Raw genomic sequence first — 19,720 nt, 5'->3', positions numbered from 1 at the left:
TCTGCTGACCCTGTTTTTCTCTCTCTCCAGGACCATCAAGAACTCAGGACTTAGGAGCATCCAGCCCAGAGCCTTTGCCAAGAACCCTCACTTGCGCTATATGTGAGTAGAGCTGGGACCTGGGCTGCAGGGAGTGGGAGGGGGCGCGTGGCAGGAGAGTGCTGGGCGGCGGAATTGGAGACCTGAGGTCTGGGCCTGGCCTCATCGCTGTGTGCCCTGGGCCTCCAACTTTACCTCCTACAGTGAGGGTTTGGGATTTGAGGATCTCTAAGGTTCCTGTCAGAAGGAAAAGCCTAAACCAGGGCTTGGAGGGGGAAAGTCTCCTGACTCCCAAGTTTGTTTGTTTTTCATTTGCAATTTGATGGGAATGTAAATAAGATATTCCACTTACCTGTGATGTGAACGCTATGCTTCTGAGAGCATTCGTAGGTCCGAGTGTGTGTGTGTGCGCGGCTGTGTGTTGAGGCGGGGCTGGAAAAAGAGGGAAGGCAAGGGCAGACCAAGTGTTGTGTCTGAATAGGCTCTGGGTTCCGTGGAGAAGGGCTCAGAGAATGGAGACCCCTGTATAAGAGGTCACACAGCTTTGTCTGGGACAGTTTGCGGGTCGCATGGCTCTGGGTGGGATTCTTGTCTGTACCTCCCTCCACCCCTTCCTTCCCCCTGCCTTCCATGTCTGATGGCGGAAGGGCCTCCTCAGGGTTGGCTCTGGTTGGACCTGTGGCCACCTTGGACATCCACTGGGCACGTTCCTGAGAGAGTAGAGATTCGGCAGGAACCAGGTGGAGAGGCAGGAGTCTGTTGTATTTGGGGAGAAAATGGAGCAGTGACGTGCAGGTGAATCTTTCCTTTGGCCACAGGAGAGTTGTACCGGCGGAGGTATTTTGCATTTGATGAGAGGAGGGCAGCCCGCTGGATAGGAGTGTCCTCTGAAGAGGCAGAACATCCAGAGGAAGCTCTCAGAAAGTGGCGGGAAGGGAGGAAGGGAAAAAGAAGAGACCATGGAGGATTGTGGTGGTAGGGGTGGTTCCCTTTGGGGGTCCTGGCCTCACCCTCTGTTCCTCTGTGTGCTTTCTCAAGCACATAGTAAGTAATCAGTGAATACACACACACACACACACACACACACACACACACACACACACCAGTTATGGCCACCCTTGCTTGGTGCTCACCTTTCTTTTCTCCATCTGGAACTGGCATGCTGCAAGGCCCTTGCTCAGGCCCTGACGTATTAGCTGTGGGGGATGAGACCTCCTTTCCAAATGTCCCATTTAGCTGTTGCCCCTTATCCTAGTCTAGCGTCTGTGGTGAGATTCTCCTCATGTGTGTTCTTTGCAGCTGGAGGCGTAGCTGGAACCAGAGGAGGGCCTTGGACCAGATGCTCCAGGTGTTTATTTTATTGGGGATTTGAATTTCAATGTAAAATATCCCAGGGGAAGAAGCTTTTGACCTCCGAGAAGTCTTTCTTTTCATGCTAACTCGTTCAAAGTTCACAAAGTTAACCGCCCATGGCAGGTCACGTGGGGACGGTGGAGGCTGGGGACCACATGTCCCCTCTGAAGGGGCAGCCAGCTGATGCTGCTGTTGCGTGGGGGTGGGGCCTCGCGTTGCCAGACTTAACTGTTTTTTCAAAAAGAGCTGGAGGTCCAGCGAAACCACTCAAGTTTTAAAAGCTGGCAACTGAAGACAAAACCCCTCTACCCCACGGGCCAAACAGAACATCTCCATACGCAGAATATGGCACATGGAGTACCAGTTTGTGGTAGTCACACTTGGGGGAGGGAAGCTGTCAACATGGGAGAGGACAGAGGCCGGGTGCTTATGCCCTAGAGACTTCTAAGGCATTGGGTTACCTGCAGCTCTCAGGAAAATCGAGAGGGCTTTGGGATCCCTCAGTTTTCTTTGGGCCCCAGAAATGGGAGCAGGGGTGCATCTCTGAAGTGCAGTGTACTGGAACATTCCTTTGACTTACCCTTGAGATCCTGCAAGAAAGGTGTGACCCATGGTCTCCTTGGGGATGATCTGGGGTCTGATGGGTGGTGGCCGTGACAGGCTTGTGGGGCTTATAAGAGTCCCAAGGTTTGGTGGGCAGAACGGGTCTGGTTGGAGTGGTTCTGTTGATAACTGGGAGCCTGCCCATGACCTCGGGCCCTGTTTTCTCCTGGTAGCATCGGGCAGCTTTTGCCAAAGTGCTTGCTGTTGGCAAGAAGGATGGGCTACAATCAATCTACCCCCAATTTGGGCCTGGCTGTACATCAGAGGCCAGTTGGGATGCTTAGCTTGGTATGAGAGATTTAGCACCTGTCGAGAGGAAGCTACAGTGGACACTCCACAGAGGAGTGAAGGAGGTGGACTTCATCGATGGGCTTATTTGTTAACTTTTCCCACTTAACGAGGACACACCTCCTGATCCCAAGTGAGTGAATTTCCCAGCAGCTTCAGGACATTTTTCTCCTGGCAAACGGGCCAGGTTTCTCTGCTCTCTTGCAGCATCTTCTATTTCTGTACTCTAAATGCAGTTACAAGTCTTGGGCCCCAGCTGAGCAATCACAAGATGATCACTTACTCCAACACTAATTGCCGAGCCCTGGCTTGGCGGCTTTTTTCTTTTTTTCTTTTTCTTTCTTTTTTTTTTTTTTAGGTGATGGCTGAGAAGTCTTTTCTTGTCTCCTCTGTACGGAATAAGAAGCAGGAAGTGAAATCATCACCCTCTGTACTGATGTCAAGTTATCTAAATTGTCCTGATTGGCTCTGGTACCCCCCCCTCCCCCCACTTCTAAGCTGCTGTTGCATCACTCAGGGTCTGCTTCTTCCTCAGGGCAGAAAAATGAACCAATGATGTTGAGGCCAAGTTGTGTGTCATGAAGAAGGCTGGAGAGGAGGACTCTTGTGTCCTACTTCAAGGTTTATGAGTGACTGACCACCTTTTCTTGACTGCTTCAGGTTTTTCTCTGTCCTTTATTGAGCCTGAGAAAAGGAAATTGTGATTCATCTACACCCAGGGAGAGCCTTTCTGAGACACTGGTGTGTCCTTGACCCTTAGATCCTTTTCTTAGCTCCTGGATTAAAGATTCTTAAGGATAAAGATCTTCTAAGTGGATAATTGGAATAGCTATTTGCTCATCTGTAAAATGGGCACACTTTGTGGATGGGATATGGGGAAGATGAGGTTAAGGAGGCACACACAGCACTTAGCACCGTGACCAATAAATGGTCAGGGTTCAGAAACCGCAGTCGTTGATAGTGATAGTAATTACCGTTACTCATGGTGGTGGTAATAGAACAAAAGAGGGGGGACCAAGTGGCTTTGATGATTCTGACCGCGACTTTGTTCTGGAAAAGTCATATATCCTGCAGTGCAGTCCATCTGTCTGGAGCCTGGGATACTCCCCTCTGCAATCTCTCGTGTCTTTCTTCCTTGAATACTGATGAATGACCCCGGAAAGATTCTCTGTTCTTTCCGTTTAGTCCCCCTGCTCTAGACTCCCTCAACACCCCTCTCTGATGACGTTAGTTTCAGAAAGGACCCAAACGATTCGGCTGATGAGCTTACCCTTGGTTTCCATCCGATTGGAGACCACATCCACATCCACATCTACCCACACTAGTGAACTTGGATTATTTGCCGAGTTTCCCAGCCCCGTTTCTGCAGCTGGCTCATCTCTTCCTTTTTGGGGGTTTGTTTTCTTTGGCGTGGCTCACATCGGCCGGATCTTTGCAGTCTGGGGTCCCCATAAGCCGAATAATGTAGACGTCTGTCTCTGAACTGCACTAAAATGGTGATATTTTCTTCCATCTGTGGAGCACTTTAGAGTTCTCGAAGTGCTTTCCCACATTATCCCCTTGAACTCTCATTCCCATGCTGGCTGGGGGAGGGTGGTAGACAGCCCAGGAGGCAGGGCTAGAGAGGGTCTCACTTGTGAGTAGAAGCCGAACTACTGTGAAGTCCTCTGATTTTCTTTCCAGGAATCTTTCCGTTATACCTCATGGGCCAGAAGGGGCAATATTTTTCACTGAAGAAATTAAAAAATTTTTTTTTCTTCTTAAGGTGGTTAGAAAATTTCATAAAAAGGCTAGTGTCAGGAGAGAAGAAGGAAAGGCTAGTATTGACTGAGAACTGACCCTGTGCCAAGGACTATGCCTGGTGCTTTTTGCAAATACGACCGTGTTCCTCTTGGTAACCCTAAGTTAGGGTTCCTCTACCCCATTTGATAGATGGGAACACTGAGGCACAGAAATCATAACTGACTTCTCCCAAGATCACACAGTAGTTAGCGGAACAGCCAGGACCTGGACTGTGATCCCCAAGTCTCTGAAGTCCGTGTATTGTTCTACAGACCAGGCATGTTTGTGTCTCTCCCTGTGGTTCTCCAGCAAGAACTCCTTATGAGAGGGGCGGGAATCTTTAAAGTTTTATAAGAGAGAGCTGCTGTTTCTCCTGGGGCTTTATCACCATCCATCCTCCAAGACCTCTGTTGAGAAAGTTCTGTTTGGTTTCTTTTCCTATTCAGGTCAAATCCTATAACGACAGTTATGTTACAACCTGAATATCTTTATTATAAAAGACTTCTTAGGATTAGCCTGTGGCTCCTTCATTTCCAAGAATGTGCAATGTGAGATTCCAGCAAGCCAAAAGAATTTATTTAATCCCTTCGAGTTGTTGTGGTCAGGTTTCTCTGGTGTTCTGTTTCTTGCTTTTGCTCACAAAGCTCTGGATACCACATTAAGTTGTCCCTCTCTGTCGTAAGCAGACGTACCCTTGATCTTCAGCTGAGTGAGCCAGCCCTGAGCTGACCTGTGTGGGAGTGTGATGGGGCGACGAGGGGGAGAATGTCCTGATGGGAGCATGATTGTGTCAACTGTATTGTGTTCCCAAGGAGAGAAAGTCAATGGCCCTGGGCGGGTAGGGAAAGAGGAATATGCCGAGTCCCTGCCATTTCAGAACTTGACTGAGAAGGCAGTACATTTCTCTCGAGGTTATTGGGATGGAAACGTGGCGAGATTGATTCATTATGTATTGTAAATCACTCAATGCTTTTTCTCCTTGAAGTAACCCCCCATTCTGGGATACGACACAATGTGTAGATACTTTATCAGTAGACTTTTGCCTTCCTGCCTGCCTCTTCCCTCTGCACGGACTTTCCTCCAGGTCCCAAAGGGATTGGCGAGTGGTACTCTTGTCCCCTTACTGCTTCTCTCACATGTGCCCTACCTCCTCTGTTCCACATGGAGGACTTAGCCATTGAGCACTGTGTAGCTAACAGCATGGGTTTTAGAGAGAGAAGGGCCAGGGGTTCAAATCTGGATCCTTCACGTCTTACGTAGTAAGCTTCTATGTCTTACTTAGGCAAGCTGAATTTCCGTGAGTTTTGAAGGGATTGTAAGAATTCCTACTTCATGGGATGGTCCCGAGCCTTCAATAAGATGATGCTTAGAAAGTGCTTAAGATGGTGCTTTATGAAAGACTTAGTATATGTTTTTGCTGTTATTAATGACTTCTTCCCTGATCATTGGTTTCTGATTCTCCATAATCACAGGTAATTAAAGCAGAAAGGGCTCTAGAGCTAACCCCCCAAATTTATATTCCTGTCTCTGCTCTCATCCATGCTCTTTATTTTTTTAAGTTTATTTATTTTGAGAGAGAGGAAAAAAAGAGCGAGAGAGGTGGGGGGAGTGCATCCCGAGCTGTCTGCGCAGCATCAGGCTCGAATTCAGGAACCAAGAGGTCATGACCTGAGCTGAAATCCGGAGTCAGATGCTCAACTGGCTGAGCCACCGGTGCCCTTCATCTCTGCCCTTTAGATTTCTTTCATATGTTAAACCACTTTTGTTAAATCTCCTGCTTGACATCTCCACTTGAGTGGCTAAGATTTGGGTCACACTTAACTTGGCGAAAACAGAATTGTTGGTTTCGGTCCACCTCCTCCCTCCAAACCTGTTTCCCTTGGTGGTTCCTGTTTTTGTAAGCAGTACCACCCGCTAGATCACTCACACGAGAATCTACTGAGTCATTTTGCTGCTTCTCTTCCCTTCGCCTGCTTTCTTCTATCCTTCCACCGGTTACCCACCATATACCATCTTGGTCCAGGCTCTCTGGCAACAGCTTCCTAACTGGTTTTCTTACTTTTTGTTCTTTACATTTCGTTTCTAGTACCGTTGCCAGAGTGATATTTTAAACACAAAAATCCAGTTGTGTCATTCCACTGCTTAAAGCCCTCCAATTAGCTTCCCACGTTACTTAGAATAAAAGCTAAACCCCTTACCATGGCCACAGGATTCGGGCTGTTTTGGTTTCCTCTCTTTGTCTCCTTCCCTGGCACTTTCCTCCCTTGCCCTCTGCTGCAGCCCATTTTATTTTATTTTAATTCAGTTTTTTCAAACATTTATTTTTGAGAGAGAGAGAGAGAGAGCACACGCGCGGGCGTGGGGAGGGGCAGAGAGAGGGGGCCAGAGGATCTGAAGTGGGCTCTGCGCTGCCAGTAGAGAGCCTGATGCATGACTTCAGCTCAGGAATCTCTAGATCATGACCTGAGCCGACACTTCACCAACTGAGCCACCTAGGTGTCCCTCTGTTACAGCCTTATGAACTAACTCTCTTTCAGTTCCCTGAATGTGCCATGTTCGTTCCTCCCCTTGGAGTTTTTGTCCTTGCTGATCCACTGGCCCCAGATCTCTGCATGGTTGGCTCCTTCTCATCATTCTCTCTGATGCCCCTTGCTTCGCCCGGCCTCTCTGACCACCCAGTTTCCGTGGCCTTTCTTCTCTTCATGCACCTGTCACCCAATTACAACCTGTGGCTTAACAGTTTCCCTGGCCCTTGTTACTTTCGACTGTGTGGTCAGTTATCTGTTAAATTGTTTATACCCCATGTCCCCTGCGAGAATGTCAGTTTCCATGGGGCAGGGACTTTGTGTTGTTCTCTGCTGTAGCTCCAATACCTAGAATAACACCTGTCCCATAGCAAGTGGCCCGTAGCTCTTTGTTGGACATAGCCATTTGTTGGCTAGTCTGACTTGATCATTCTGTGGACGAGAGGGTGGATTTCTTCTATAGTAGAGAAGAACTCTGACCAAGATCTATGGGTAGGAACTGAGCCAGGACTGGAACATAGGTCTTGGTATTAGCAGCGTGACATTCTTTCCACCGTATCGTCCTGTTGACCATTCTCGGGTCCTCTCTAGCCAGAACTCCTCACACTCTGTGTATGGTGGAGAACATTGAAGCTGTGTTAAAAAGAAAGGCTATACAGGGCAAATAATGTACACAAAACACCTCTACCATAACACTGCTATAAAATGTGCAAATAGGACGTAATCCCATCACAACACCACTCTGCTGAAATGTCACATGAAAACGTACAGCGAAGGCAACTTCTCTCTTTGAGATTTCTGCTCCAACAGCTCTGTCTGCTCAGAAGCCCCCTTGAACCTGGTGCTCGAGCTGATGCCTCTCACAAAATCCCATCAGCCAGTTTGGTTCTTTGGATGAGTAGCTAAGAGGTGCTCTCGCACCACACTGCCCGAGTTTAACTTCCAGCTCTGTTCCCTATATCTGTACATCTTGGGCAAGTCACTTAACATAATCTGAATCAGTCTGTGCCTGAATCTCCTCGTTTGAAATACGGGGGGTAAGAGGGTTGTTAGCAAGATTACATGGATTAATGCATACGAAGTATTGAGATGAATATGTGACCCATAATAAGAAGCGGTATATGTCAGCTGTTGTTGCTGTGATTCTTGAGGTTACACTGTGACAGTCACATTCTCAGTATGCAGCCAAATAACTACGTAGAGAACTATGTATTAAGGCTCTCCTGTGTTCCTCCCCTTCTAAGTGCTGCATGCTCTAGGGGATTTATCATGCACAAGACATGGTTCCCGTCCTTACAGAGCTTACCAGCTATTTGGGGGAATATGAGGCCTTGGCATAGCCAGGAGAGTGACTCTGATCCTTTTTTTTTTTTTTTTTTTTTTTTTGGAGAATATGGTTAAAGCTGTACAATTTCTCCTCAGAAAAAGTTCTCCCCCTCTGCCCCAGCACACCATTTTGTACGCATTTTTGGGGATTTATAGCTTTCCTGTGGACCTGAGTTAAGAACCTATCCGAGGATGTCCTAGAGACAGGCGTGTGGTGGCTGGGATGTGTGGTTTATACCTAGCAGGTCACAGCCATTTCAAATTCTTTTTTTAATATTTATTTTTGAGAGAGAGACAGAGAGACAGAGTGCAAGTGGGGGAGGGGTAGAGAGAGAGAGGGAGACACAGAATCTGAAGCAGGCTCCAGGCTCTGATCTGTCAGCACAGATCCCGACGTGGGGCTCAAACTCACGAACCGTGAGATCATGACCTGAGCCGAAGTTGGCCGCTTAACCGACTGAGCCACTCAGGTGCCCCAGGGTGCCTAAAACTACTATTCTAGATGTGACAAATGAGGTTTATATTATGCCATATTCTCCTGGGCATAAAGGAACACTTTCATAACTTATGGTCTTCACTGTAGTTAAGATAGGTTAGGAATAGACTGGGTATGGTATGGAATTTCTTTTTTGGGGGTGATGAAAAATGTCCTCAAAGTGGTTGCACAACCATGTGAATGTACCAGAAAATATCGAATCGTACGGTTAAGTGGGTGAACTATATGGTATGTGAATTATATATCAATAAAAACAATGCACGTGCGTGTGTGTGTGTGTGTGTGTGTGTGTCCCATGCCTCTGTGTGTGTCCCATGCCTCTCTCCACAGCTTTTAAAGCCTGTGTAGGGCTTTCCTGTCTCTTTGCCCTTTGTCACGGGACACAAGATGTTACATTCAGACAGAGGCTGCTCCATTATCCTGAGTCTCGCTGGGAAGCTGATGGGGACAAAGCCACAGCTGACCTTCTGTGGACATGCAGTATGAGAAAGAACTAAACATTGGCTGTAGTAAGAAAAGAAACAGATAAACCAGGGATAATGATGGCCGTAACCCGTGCATGGGCAGGCACGTACTGGGACCCTCTCAGTGCTTAGCTGTCATTCTCTTTCTTTCTGTCTCCCTCAGGAAGGGGTCTCAGAGCACAAGGGAGGCGGATGCTATTGCAGCGATGGCTTTGAACCTTCTTGAATTTATATGTGCAAAGAAGTAAATTATGAGCCAATGGTGGCTTAAAAAAATTTTTTTTTAATGTTTATTTTTGAGAGAGAGAGCACGAACGGGAGGGGCACAGAGAGAGGGAGACAACAGAACCTGAAATCAGGCTCCAGGCTCCGAGCTGTCAGCACAGAGCCCACCGTGGGGCTCGAACCCACGAACCGTGAGATCATGACCTGAGCTGAAGTTGGATGTTTAACTGAGCCACCCAGGCGCCCCAGTGGTGGTTCTTTATAGAGGTTGTGTGTTACTCATGATACCACTCATGCCTTTGACACTCTGCACAAAGTTGACCTTTTCCAGTCTTCCAATCCAAGGCAGTGGAGGGGCCGCTGGCTTAGACTCTTAAGTATGACTGTCGATCAGAGGTGGGCTGGAGTGGCTAGGAGGCTCGTGGAGCAGGTGACAGTGGGGTTGGGCTTTGGAGGAGGTGTGGGCTTGGATGGCTGGGCGTGGGCACTTATGACACAGGGGCTGCCGCTCTCCATGGTGTGAGAGCCTCCCTTTTCCCACTTGAAATTCCTCCCGGAGGTATTGAGACACATGTTCATGGTTCCAGGCTTTGGGGTCTGGCCAGCAGGTCAGCTCTGAAAGAATTCCAAGGGAACAGGGTGTGGAAACGGAACCATTTGTCACTGGAGGAGGATTTCCCCAGATCATTAAGAGGCAGCACCGTGTGCCATGGTATGTCTGCTTCGTGGGCAGGAGGGAAGAAGATGCTGAAGTTTGGGCTCACACGGGTGTGGGGAGCCGTTTGATACCTGGATGGCTGTCATTTTGAGAGGTACCATTTGGCTGTCAACTGGGTGATCGCACCTTGAACTTTACTCTTTTTCTGCATTGTTCTGTGACCTTAGGTGAGCCGCTTAACCTATCCAGTCCGTTTCTACGTCTGTAAAATGAAGCGGTGTTGTAGATGGCCCAGACCTGGCCTCAGCATTTTGGGAAATTCTTCTCGGTGGCATCTGGGATCGTCAAGGGGCAGGGCCGGGGGAAAAGCTGCAGTCCTTCCCCTCTCCCTACCTCCCCGCAGGGCAGGCACTCCGATGCAGTGAGTCCCATGGACTTAACATCAGTGAAGCACTCACTGTATGCCCAGCTTTCTGTGCAGCACGCACTATGTGCCCGGCTTTCTGTGCACTTCCCACGTCACTTTATGGCAAGTGGGCATTGATGTCTCTGTTTTGCAGATGGGGAATTTGAGGCACAGAGTTAATGACTTGCCTAAGTTGACACAGCTACTAAGTGGCAGGGACAAGCCAACTCTGGGTGGGCTGCCTCTGGGACTCTAGAGCCTTCCCTTTTATTTTTTTTAATTTTTTTATTTTTTTTAACGTTTATTTATTTTTGAGACAGAGAGAGACACAGCATGAACGGGGGAGGGTCAGAGAGAGGGAGACACAGAATCTGAAATAGGCTCCAGGTTCTGAGCTGTCAGCACAGAGCCCGACGCGGGGCTCAAACGCACGGACCGTGAGATCATGACCTGAGCCGAAGTCGGCCGCTTAACCGACTGAGCCACCCAGGCGCCCCAGAGCCTTCCCTTTTAATAACTCCACTCTCCATCTATTGTCTGTGGCCACCGAGGTCCAGCCTGGGCAGGAGTCCGTTTTCTGGAACCCAGCTGGGAAGGATGGTCAGGCAGTAAGCTTCAGAGTGGCACTTCTCAGGATCAGGGATGCTTTGGAAGAAGGACCGTGGGAGAATACTAAGGGGGTGTCCGAAACCAAGTCCTCGTTTACACCCGGCTGCCGGCAGGGTCTAGGTGGGTGGGCGATGCCCGGCTGGCACTCGGGGGGCCATTAGCAGAGCATCACACAGGGTGGGTGTTCAGTAGAGAGAATGGAGCCTGGTGACGGAAGAGGTGGAAATAAACCCACACTTATGATGTACGGAGGCAGGAGAAGGAGGCTTTCAACTTGCCTGTTTTCGGACAAGGCTGCTTTGCATGGCCCCAGCCCTGGCTGTCTTTGGCCCCAGCCCCAGGAAAGACTATTTGCAGGTGGTGCAGTCCACTACAAAAAAAGTGGAAGGATATGGACCAGATTAGATGAGCTCTAAGGTCCCTGCCTCAACAGCTCATGGTTTTGTGCTGGGGTGTGTGCAGCTTCAGCACCTGACACTGCCTTGCGCCACCGAGTGGTGTCATTTCTGTAGGTCTGCGGGGTCTTCTTCCCATAGCCCAGCCTCTACAACATCTGGTGACACCAGACAGAGCATTTGTTGTGCCTCTTTGAGACGGGTCCTTCTTGCTTCCATAGAACCCAAGTGTGTTTTGTATCCTAGAATTCGCCAAGCTCAGGATTTTCAACCTGGAATTTCTTAGCCTCCACTTATTTATGTGCTGCTTCTGATTTCTAGTCAAGTCACACCCTCAGTCTCTGGGTGATTGCCTTTCTGGAGCCCTGGAAAGGATTTGCATCTTGTTCCCTAGGGAGGCAGGTAGCCGGCTTCCTAAATTGAGTTTCTTTCCTCTTGTCCATTTGTGTTTCTCTTGCAGCCTCCCTGTGGTCCTGGGATTAAGGATGTCCTCCCTGATAATTTCTTTCTGTTCACTTTGTTTTATGGACAACATTCTGATCCACCGAGGGCAGACCCAACGTGACCCAGACAGTGTGGCTGCGTACCTTGCCAGCCAGAGTGTTTGTGATGTGTGATTCTTTTCATCGAAACCCTGTGTGCGGCATAGAGCTTTTTCATTTCAGGTATCTCCATTCCCTAGGATCCACTGGACTGAGCTTTAAGGGTTTTCTTGTAACCTTGTCAGCTTTCTCAAAGCTCAGTCTGATGCTGAGTAAACACTCTGGCCTCCGTGTCTCCTAGCCTTGGGGATTAGACCATGTGCCCATGTTTTCCAGCCTTGATTTTTCTTAGTGGATTTTCTTTCCCTTTTTCCCCTCCCCTAAGGCTTCATTACTTTCCATTTGTCCACATCTCTTTTCTCCATTTTTCTTGTTAAGGACAGATTTAGAAAATGAGATTAGTCTCGTGGCTATTTTGGAGTCATCATTAATTCTCGTCCCTTTTCATTCCTTAGCAGGCCAGCAGTCTCGTGTCTTTTTTTCCCTGGTTTTTTTCTTGATGGATTTGTAAAAGTCTCTTCCCGGGGTTAACCCCTTTGTCTCTTGGGACTTGCTGTCGTCCTCTGCCCTTTCCCGGGTGGGCTTCTAGGTAATCCAGCCATTGTGACTATTCTGGATCAGAAGGGCATTGGGTCCCCCAGAGTGGGGCTCAGCCACATGCTGTCCCTGACCAACCTTGTGTCTTAGAGTCTCGTGAAGTTTATTCATAGTGGCCCTTGGGGTCATGTGGCATTTTCCTGAGATGTGAATTCATTAATTCCCATCAGAAACATCTGTTGAGGTCCTAGTATATCCCAGGCAAAGCTGCAAAGATGAATTGCATTTAGGTCTCTGGCTTCAGTGGGTGGGCCAGGGGCAGGAGAGAGAGGCAGAGGGTGGAGGGAGTTACTCTACAGTGTGATGGGACTAAGGTCTCCCCGGGATTGCTTAACAAAGGCAGGCGTTGCATCTTTGGGTGAGCAGGGAAGGCCCTCTGGGATGGTGATAGTCTGAAACCTGGGAGGTGGGGTGGGATTCAGCAGCTGGAAGAAGCTTGGTGAGGGGTTGGGTGGTGGGGTATTGGGTGGGGACTATTCTGGGTGGAGGGAACTGTGTGCTGCAGCCCCCACTGAACCTGGAGTCAGGCTGACAGCTTGACCACCGTCCCCATCTTGCCCTGTGGTCCTTAAGGAAGCAGTACAAAAAGGTACCTACCCGCCCCCCTCTCCCCCAAAGATCCTTAGTTTCCCTTTTCTCATTGGCAGGTCTGATGCCCAGGGCCATCAATAGCAAGTGGGCTTCTGCCTTTGAGAGACTGAACAGCTTCCTCCCCTGAGGCGCAGTGAGCCCATTTCTGTGTTGTGTCGGGGCCACTGAGAATTAGGTGCCCCCAGCAGTGCCTGCTCCACGGGGGAATCCAGGGGGATGGCCTCACTACTCACCCACCCAGTACCATTCTCCTGAAATAAAAGGGAACCTTGGTCTTCTTGTCCTTCCTCACATCTGGTGTGCCCAGCTGTGCCTCGGGGGGCAGGCAGCTCAACCCTCCAGGTGGCAGTGGGGCTGCCCCTCTGCGTGCCAGCTGTCCGTCTGCAATCAAGAGCTTCTGCTGATGCCAGCAAGGGTGGTGTTTGCAAAGATCAACCGTGTGCTCCTTATTTATTGTGCAGAAAAGAAAACAAATTAAGGCCTTGTAATTATACAGTTGGGCATGTTCTTAAATAAAGCTTAAGCAGTCAGAACTCCATTTAGAATATTAATAATTGCATTCCCCAGGCCTGATCCCCAGCAGCTTTCTCTCTTTTTGCTCTTTCCCTCTTTTCCCATCCTTCCTTTCTTCTATCCCCCCTTGTTTCTCTCACTGGTGTCCGTCTCTGCTTGGACCTCAGGAATCCCTGGAAAGCCTTGCTCGACGGCCATGACTCGGCGTACTTGAGAGCCCGTGTTGGTCTTTTCAAAGACCATCAACAGCATTTGTTAGGTGATTTCATAGGCATGGGGCCCTCCTAGGATTTTCTTGCCCTCCTTCCTCCCCTCCCTTATTCTGGTTAAGCACTGAGAAGAGGCATAACGTGTTTCGGGGCACAGATACTGGAGTCCGTCAGAACTGGGCTCCGTCCCCAGCCTGACTGCTGAGCAGCTGCATGACCTTGGTCAAGACACGTAATCTCTCCGAGCTGGTTCTTCCTCTGGTGATAAAGTTATCCCCCTCGCAGGCTTGTGTTTTGGGACTTGGATGAGAGAATGCATTTGGATCCCTGACACATAGCGAGTTCCTTACAGATGTTAGGTCTTTTCCCTTTGTATCTCTCTAGATCATACGAGACTTTCATGGAGTTTCTAATGTTTGTTGTACCAGACTCACACTTCCGTTGATGTGCCCTGAAGATGCTTGGCACCTATTAGGTCTTCCTGTACACTTGTGAAATGAGTGGATGTATCTGGGGGCCCGCAGGGAGACAGAGAGTGAGGGTGGTCAGTGTGTGGTGTGGTATTACAAGAGTGCCATGGACCTGTTTCCTGTTATGACTGATGACCAGTTCCCTGAACAATGTGCTCATCCCCAACATGGCTGTAGTGCTTTAGAAACCACTCTCAAAAGTACCACCTTATTTAACATGCAGTATTAAGGTGAAATAGCCATTACTCTCATCTGTCTTATCATTGAGGAAATGAAGAGAGTGAGTCACCCAAGGCCACATAGCTAGAAGTAGGGAGGTAGGAACCAGGATCCTGGTCTCAGACTCCCAGTGCCTTGTCTTTTCCACTATACTGGGCTGTTCCCTAAGTAATTGCTGATACCTGGGAGGAGACTTACCTGGTTTTTGGACCTCAGAGTTTTGATGCTGCTCTGGGACTTTCCATAGACCCATCACCACCTTGATTTTTTTTTTTTTTTTGGTTACTTTCCTGCTACATGGGAAATGCATACCAACACTGATTTTCCTGGCAATTTTATGGTAGTTGGGTTATTGTCAGAAACTAACTCAAAAATAGCCTAAAACATTCAAATATTGTTAGATTCATGGTCTATATTAGGTGATTGTATGCATAATGCTATGATGAGCCTTGTTAAATACAGGTGAAAGGTGCTGTGGAAATGTCTCCCCATGGCCAGTGCTGTGGCCTGGGGGATGGGGAGGGATGGAGATTCTAAAGTGGGATTTGGTTCAGGTGGGACTGGAATGTTCAGTCTAGTTGGGAAGATAAAAATGCGCTTTCTTAGACCAGAGATGCCGATATGTTAACTTTTGCTGATAGGTGCTGACCATACCAGACAGAGATGTTCTTGTATTCCAGGGATGCTGGGGAAGGACATGGGTCTTAAATTTGTTTTTGAAGGAATGTGTGCAGTATTTTATAGGAAGAAGGAGAAAACTAGATTGTGTGTGTGTGTGTGTGTGTGTGTGCATGTACATTTGCAAGCAATCAGGGAACAAAGCTGAGACAAAAAGGAGAAGAAATATTTATTGTGTTAAGCTTCCTGCTAAGCACTCCTCCAACAGTAATCCTGTTCGAATAAGTGACATTTTCCTGTTTTATAAATGAGGACTCTGGGGCTCAGAGAGGTTATGTAACTTGCCCAGAGTCACACAACTAAAGTTACAGATTCGTATCTGTAAATTTCTGCTCCAGAATTCATGTTCTTTCTGTTGTATCATGGTGCAAAGGCTGGTTCACGTCTCTGGAGGTGGTTAGGAGCCCAGCTTTCCCCAAAGGAATGTTGAAAAATTGTTTTTTCTCCGCAGGGAAACTGATACCTCACTACCATTACTTTTGCTAATGCAGCTCTCAGCCTCCTTGTTCCTGTCCCTGGGGATTCAGCACCATGGCCAGAGCCTAGGGAGCTCTGGGGGCCCAGTAAGCTGTGAACAGCTCCCCAGAGAGGCTCCCAGGTCCTGGGCTCCCCATTTTCCTCTCTCTAGCATCATCGCAGTTGCTGGTGGCTCAGCTGTGCTCTTAAGTGAGAGCCGGGTGGTGTTCAGGAAGAGCCTCGCACATGGGGTGGACAGAACTCTGCTGGCCTGACTGGTGAGATCCAAACGTAAACAGGAAGGGGCATGTGAGAAGGGTCTACTCATTTCCATTCTTTCCTCCCAGGTCCAGGGCAGAGGGGAGGAGGATTATGATTTATGACTTCGTTTACCCTGAACTTGGGAATCCTCTAGGTCCATGAGAAGGGAACTGAACTGGAAGGGGGCTCTTTCCTCAAGGGTAGAGCTCCCTGGGTCTGTGGTCCAGAGTTGCTGTCCTCATTCCTTTACCAAGCCTGTTCTGTTTCTGTTGAATGGGGCTGAAAGCAAGTGCATCTGTCATGAGTTTTTTTTTTTTTTTAATGTTTATTTATTTTTGAGACAGAGAGAGACAGAGCATGAACAGGTGAGGAGCAGAGAGAGAGGGAGACACAGAATCTGAAACAGGCTCCAGGCTCTGAGCTGTCAGCACAGAGCCCGACGCGGGGCTCGAACTCACGGACCGTGAGATCATGACCTGAGCCGAAGTCGGACGCTTAACCGACCAAGCCACCCAGGCACCCCTGTCATGTGTTTTATCATAGGAATAGTCAGAGGGGGACAAACTATGGGAGCAGCATAGCAGAGCTGGCTGAGTTATGGTACTGGTGGTACTTCTTGTCCCTGTGCCCTCTTCATTCTTGGAAGGCTTTCACTTGGGTGTATAAAACAGAGCCCTTGACTGGAAGTCCAGACACCTTCAGGCTTACATGCATGTGCAATGCACACACAGAGACAACACACGCACACACACAGGCACACACTATGGTAGTGTGCTAAGGTCATGGATTCTGGAATCAGACACACTGATTCAGCCCTTATTTTAACAGTACCAGCTTTGTGACCTTGAACTAGCTAGCTAACCTCTAAGCCATGGATTTTTTTCATCTGTAAAATGAGAACAAATCATAACAATAATATGGAACATAAATGATTTTGGGGAAGAGTCGGTGGACTAATATCTTTAATATCTGATATCTAATATCTTTAGTAATTAGTTCCTAACAAGCACTCAATAAATGCTACTCATTATTTCTACTTCTCAGAAAATTATTTCTGTATCCCAATTTTCTTTAGTTTATTCACATGATTATTGTTAATGATTCTGGAAAAAATCCCCATAGCACGGAACAAAGATTAGCAAGTTAATTAATTGTTTGCACTTGTGTTCAAAGCTCAAGGTTTAAATTAAGTTGAGGTCAGTGTAAGTAGCACTGGTATAAGAAAGAATTAGCTGAATTTGGCACCCTGCTCAATGCACGATTTATGAAATTCAGACCATTCAGTGAAATTGACTTGCATGCTTTCCTTTAACAATGTTTGTGATCAAAGTGCAAACGATGTCTTCTGCTTTGTGAAAAGAACGGTAAGCAGAAAAGCAGTTCACAACTCCTTGTGTGGATGGTCTCCCCTGGGAGTACCAGTCTTTGCCAGGACCATGCCCTCATGTGCTTTTCCATTCTGTTCTCCTTAGCTCTCATTTCTGCCACATCTCAATCCGAAGTGCCTTGGCTCTATAGACAGATGCCCTCCTGTTTCCAGATTATACGATCCTCACACAACCCGGGGGGATGTGAAGAAACAATTCCTTGAGAATCCACATGGAACCAAGTAGGGTGGGGGTCGTTCTGGGCTCCATATATTCAGTATGAGATAAGAGGTCTTGCATAAGTCTCCGGGGACTCTGCCAGATCTCTGCAGGAGAGAGGCCATGGGGAATAGGAATGAGCACTGCTTTTCCCAAACATTTTGCGGAATTGGACAACAGAGGCCAAAAGACTGTGCATGGTATAAATTACAGAAAACAGTGGTGTAATGACATTGTTTGGTGAATAAATTAAAGCCCTGAGTCATGAGGCCAATAACAGAGAGGGAGCAGAGAAGTGTAATTAAAAGGAGAAAAGAGATGTTTTCAGCTGACATTGGAAGTGAGATTGAGATAGGAGTGGGGCTGGGAAAATGGGGGCAGCTGGCCCCTAACTGTGGCTGTAGCTCAGGAGAGGGGACATGGCTGTTACTGGCAGTCAAGGAGGAGAATAGAGAGTGGTAATGTGGAGAATTTTAGTGGAAGCAAAGCCACGTGAGCTTTGGAAATAAGGATAGCTGTAGGATCCTGAACTCTGCAGGAATTTAGAATAAGCTGGGCTGGGAGAGTCTGTGTGAAAACAGATAAGAACCTGAGGAATAAGGAGGGAGATCAGGAGTGGGCTGGGTCTCCTTGGAGTCATGGGGTTCTAGGGGTTGTTCTCCAGGGTCTCTCATATCTGTAGCCCTGTGCTTTCTTGCAAATACTCTCTGACCTGCTGTTTCTAAGGATTAGAAATAATAAGATGTTTTATTTATTTTAATTTTTAAAGAGTTTTGAATGTTTATTCATCTTTTGAGAGAGAGAGACAGAGCATGAATGGGGAAGGGGTGGAGAGGCGGGGGGACACAGAATACGAAGCAGGCTCCAGGCTCTGAGCTGGCAGCCCAGAGCCCAATGTGAGGCTTAAACTCACGAACCGTGAGATCATGACCTGAGCTGAAGTCAGACACTTAACCAACTGAGCCACCCAGGTGCCACCCCCGGCCCCGGCAAAAAAAAAAACCAAGATATTTTAGAGCAAGACACCTGCCTTGGGTCAGCTGATGTGCATGGATATAGGGACTGTGACCAACCTGACTGCATCCCACCATTCTGTGGGGCCAGCAAGGGTTAAAGACTAGAAGGGGCATTCAAATTCTGAGCCACATGTAAACCTTTGAGACAAGTCTCCTTCCCCAGATTCTTCTGGAAACATAGGCAGTGAATGGTTTCCATGGGAGAATGTGTCTTATTCCCTTCGTGTGCCTGCACCTAGCCTTGCCTGCCGTGGACTAGGTACCAAATTAGTATGGGCTGAATGATTGAGGGGATGGAGGTTGCTTTTCAATATAGTAAAAGCTGGGATGATACTAAAACTTTGTTTAGAGAATTTGCCTATCTTTGTTGTTCTGTGCTATAAACCAACAGCTGGAAGAGTGCATAGCACATAGTAGGAATTCAGTAAAATTATTGTTCAAACTGGGGCACAAAGTGAAAGGGAACTTACTGGATGGGATTCTGGGACAACAGGTGTGAACTGGGACTGTTTGGGCAAATCAGGGTGTGTGGTCACCCATCATCGGTACTTGTTGAATGAATGGATCTTGTATCCTTGGAGCTATCTAAAGAGGAGTGAAGGTTTTATGGGGTTTGCCTCCTTTTAGGCAAAGTACTTCCGTTTATCCTGGAATCATTCAACTCATATTTTCTGGGTACCTACTCTCTACCAGGTATTTCGATCATATCAGGGATACAGAGAGTTTGAGAAGAGCCTTGTTGTTACTCTTAGGGTGTCCTCTGGGTAACGAAGTAGTGACAGTATTTGACAGTATGACAAGTGCTAAACTAAAGGGATGAGCAGACTGCTCTGGGAACATGTGAGTGGGGAAAGCGAGAGGAGGTGGCAGTCAGGAAGGCTTTTTGGAGGAAGGATATTTCAGGGAGTCCTGGAGGGTGGTTAGGAATTTGCCAGAAATTCCAGGAGGAAGGAGCCAGAGTGTCAAGGAAGTCTGTTCATGGCAGAGAACTCATTGCAGAGCAACTCAACAACACTATGTTGCTGGATGCTTGGAACCGTAGACTGTGACCAAGGTAGATGGGCCCATGACCTCCCAGATGGTACGAACTGTTTGCCATCAGACACGACACCCTGTAACCCATTAGGGCTGACAGTGGAATGGCCATGTATGTCAGGATCCAGGAGGAGGGGCACCTACCCCATGTCTGGAGTGCTGACTCTGGCAGTGACCTAGGTGGGGAGAGAGGCTTCTCAATACCCACGTGGACCACAAAGGGGGAGCCGATGTGCCCCTTTCAGCATCTCCCTTTCCATTCGGTAATGTGGGGAGCCTTTCGCCCCGCCCTCCTTATTTTGCTATTGTTACCTGGGCGGACGGGCTGGTCACAGGACTGGGCCAGGACCACCGTGCTCCTGCACAGAGGTGGGAGGC

General features: G+C 48.1%; 1 protein-coding gene across 1 annotated transcript in view; it reads left to right on the top strand.

Annotated features, from left to right (window-relative positions):
- NTRK3 (neurotrophic receptor tyrosine kinase 3) overlaps positions 1–19,720 on the top strand; it is a 281,699-nt gene that overhangs the window by 75,258 nt on the left and 186,721 nt on the right. Inside the window, exon 3 of the mRNA XM_049614067.1 lies at positions 31–102. Within this exon, the coding sequence (XP_049470024.1) occupies positions 31–102 (72 nt within the window). The remainder of the gene's footprint in view (positions 1–30; positions 103–19,720) is intronic.

The sequence above is a fragment of the Panthera uncia genome, assembly GCF_023721935.1.
Source record: "Panthera uncia isolate 11264 chromosome B3 unlocalized genomic scaffold, Puncia_PCG_1.0 HiC_scaffold_1, whole genome shotgun sequence".
NCBI lineage: Eukaryota > Metazoa > Chordata > Mammalia > Carnivora > Felidae > Panthera > Panthera uncia.
Note: the sequence above shows the minus strand (reverse complement) of the source record. Positions and strands in the feature narration are given on the sequence as shown.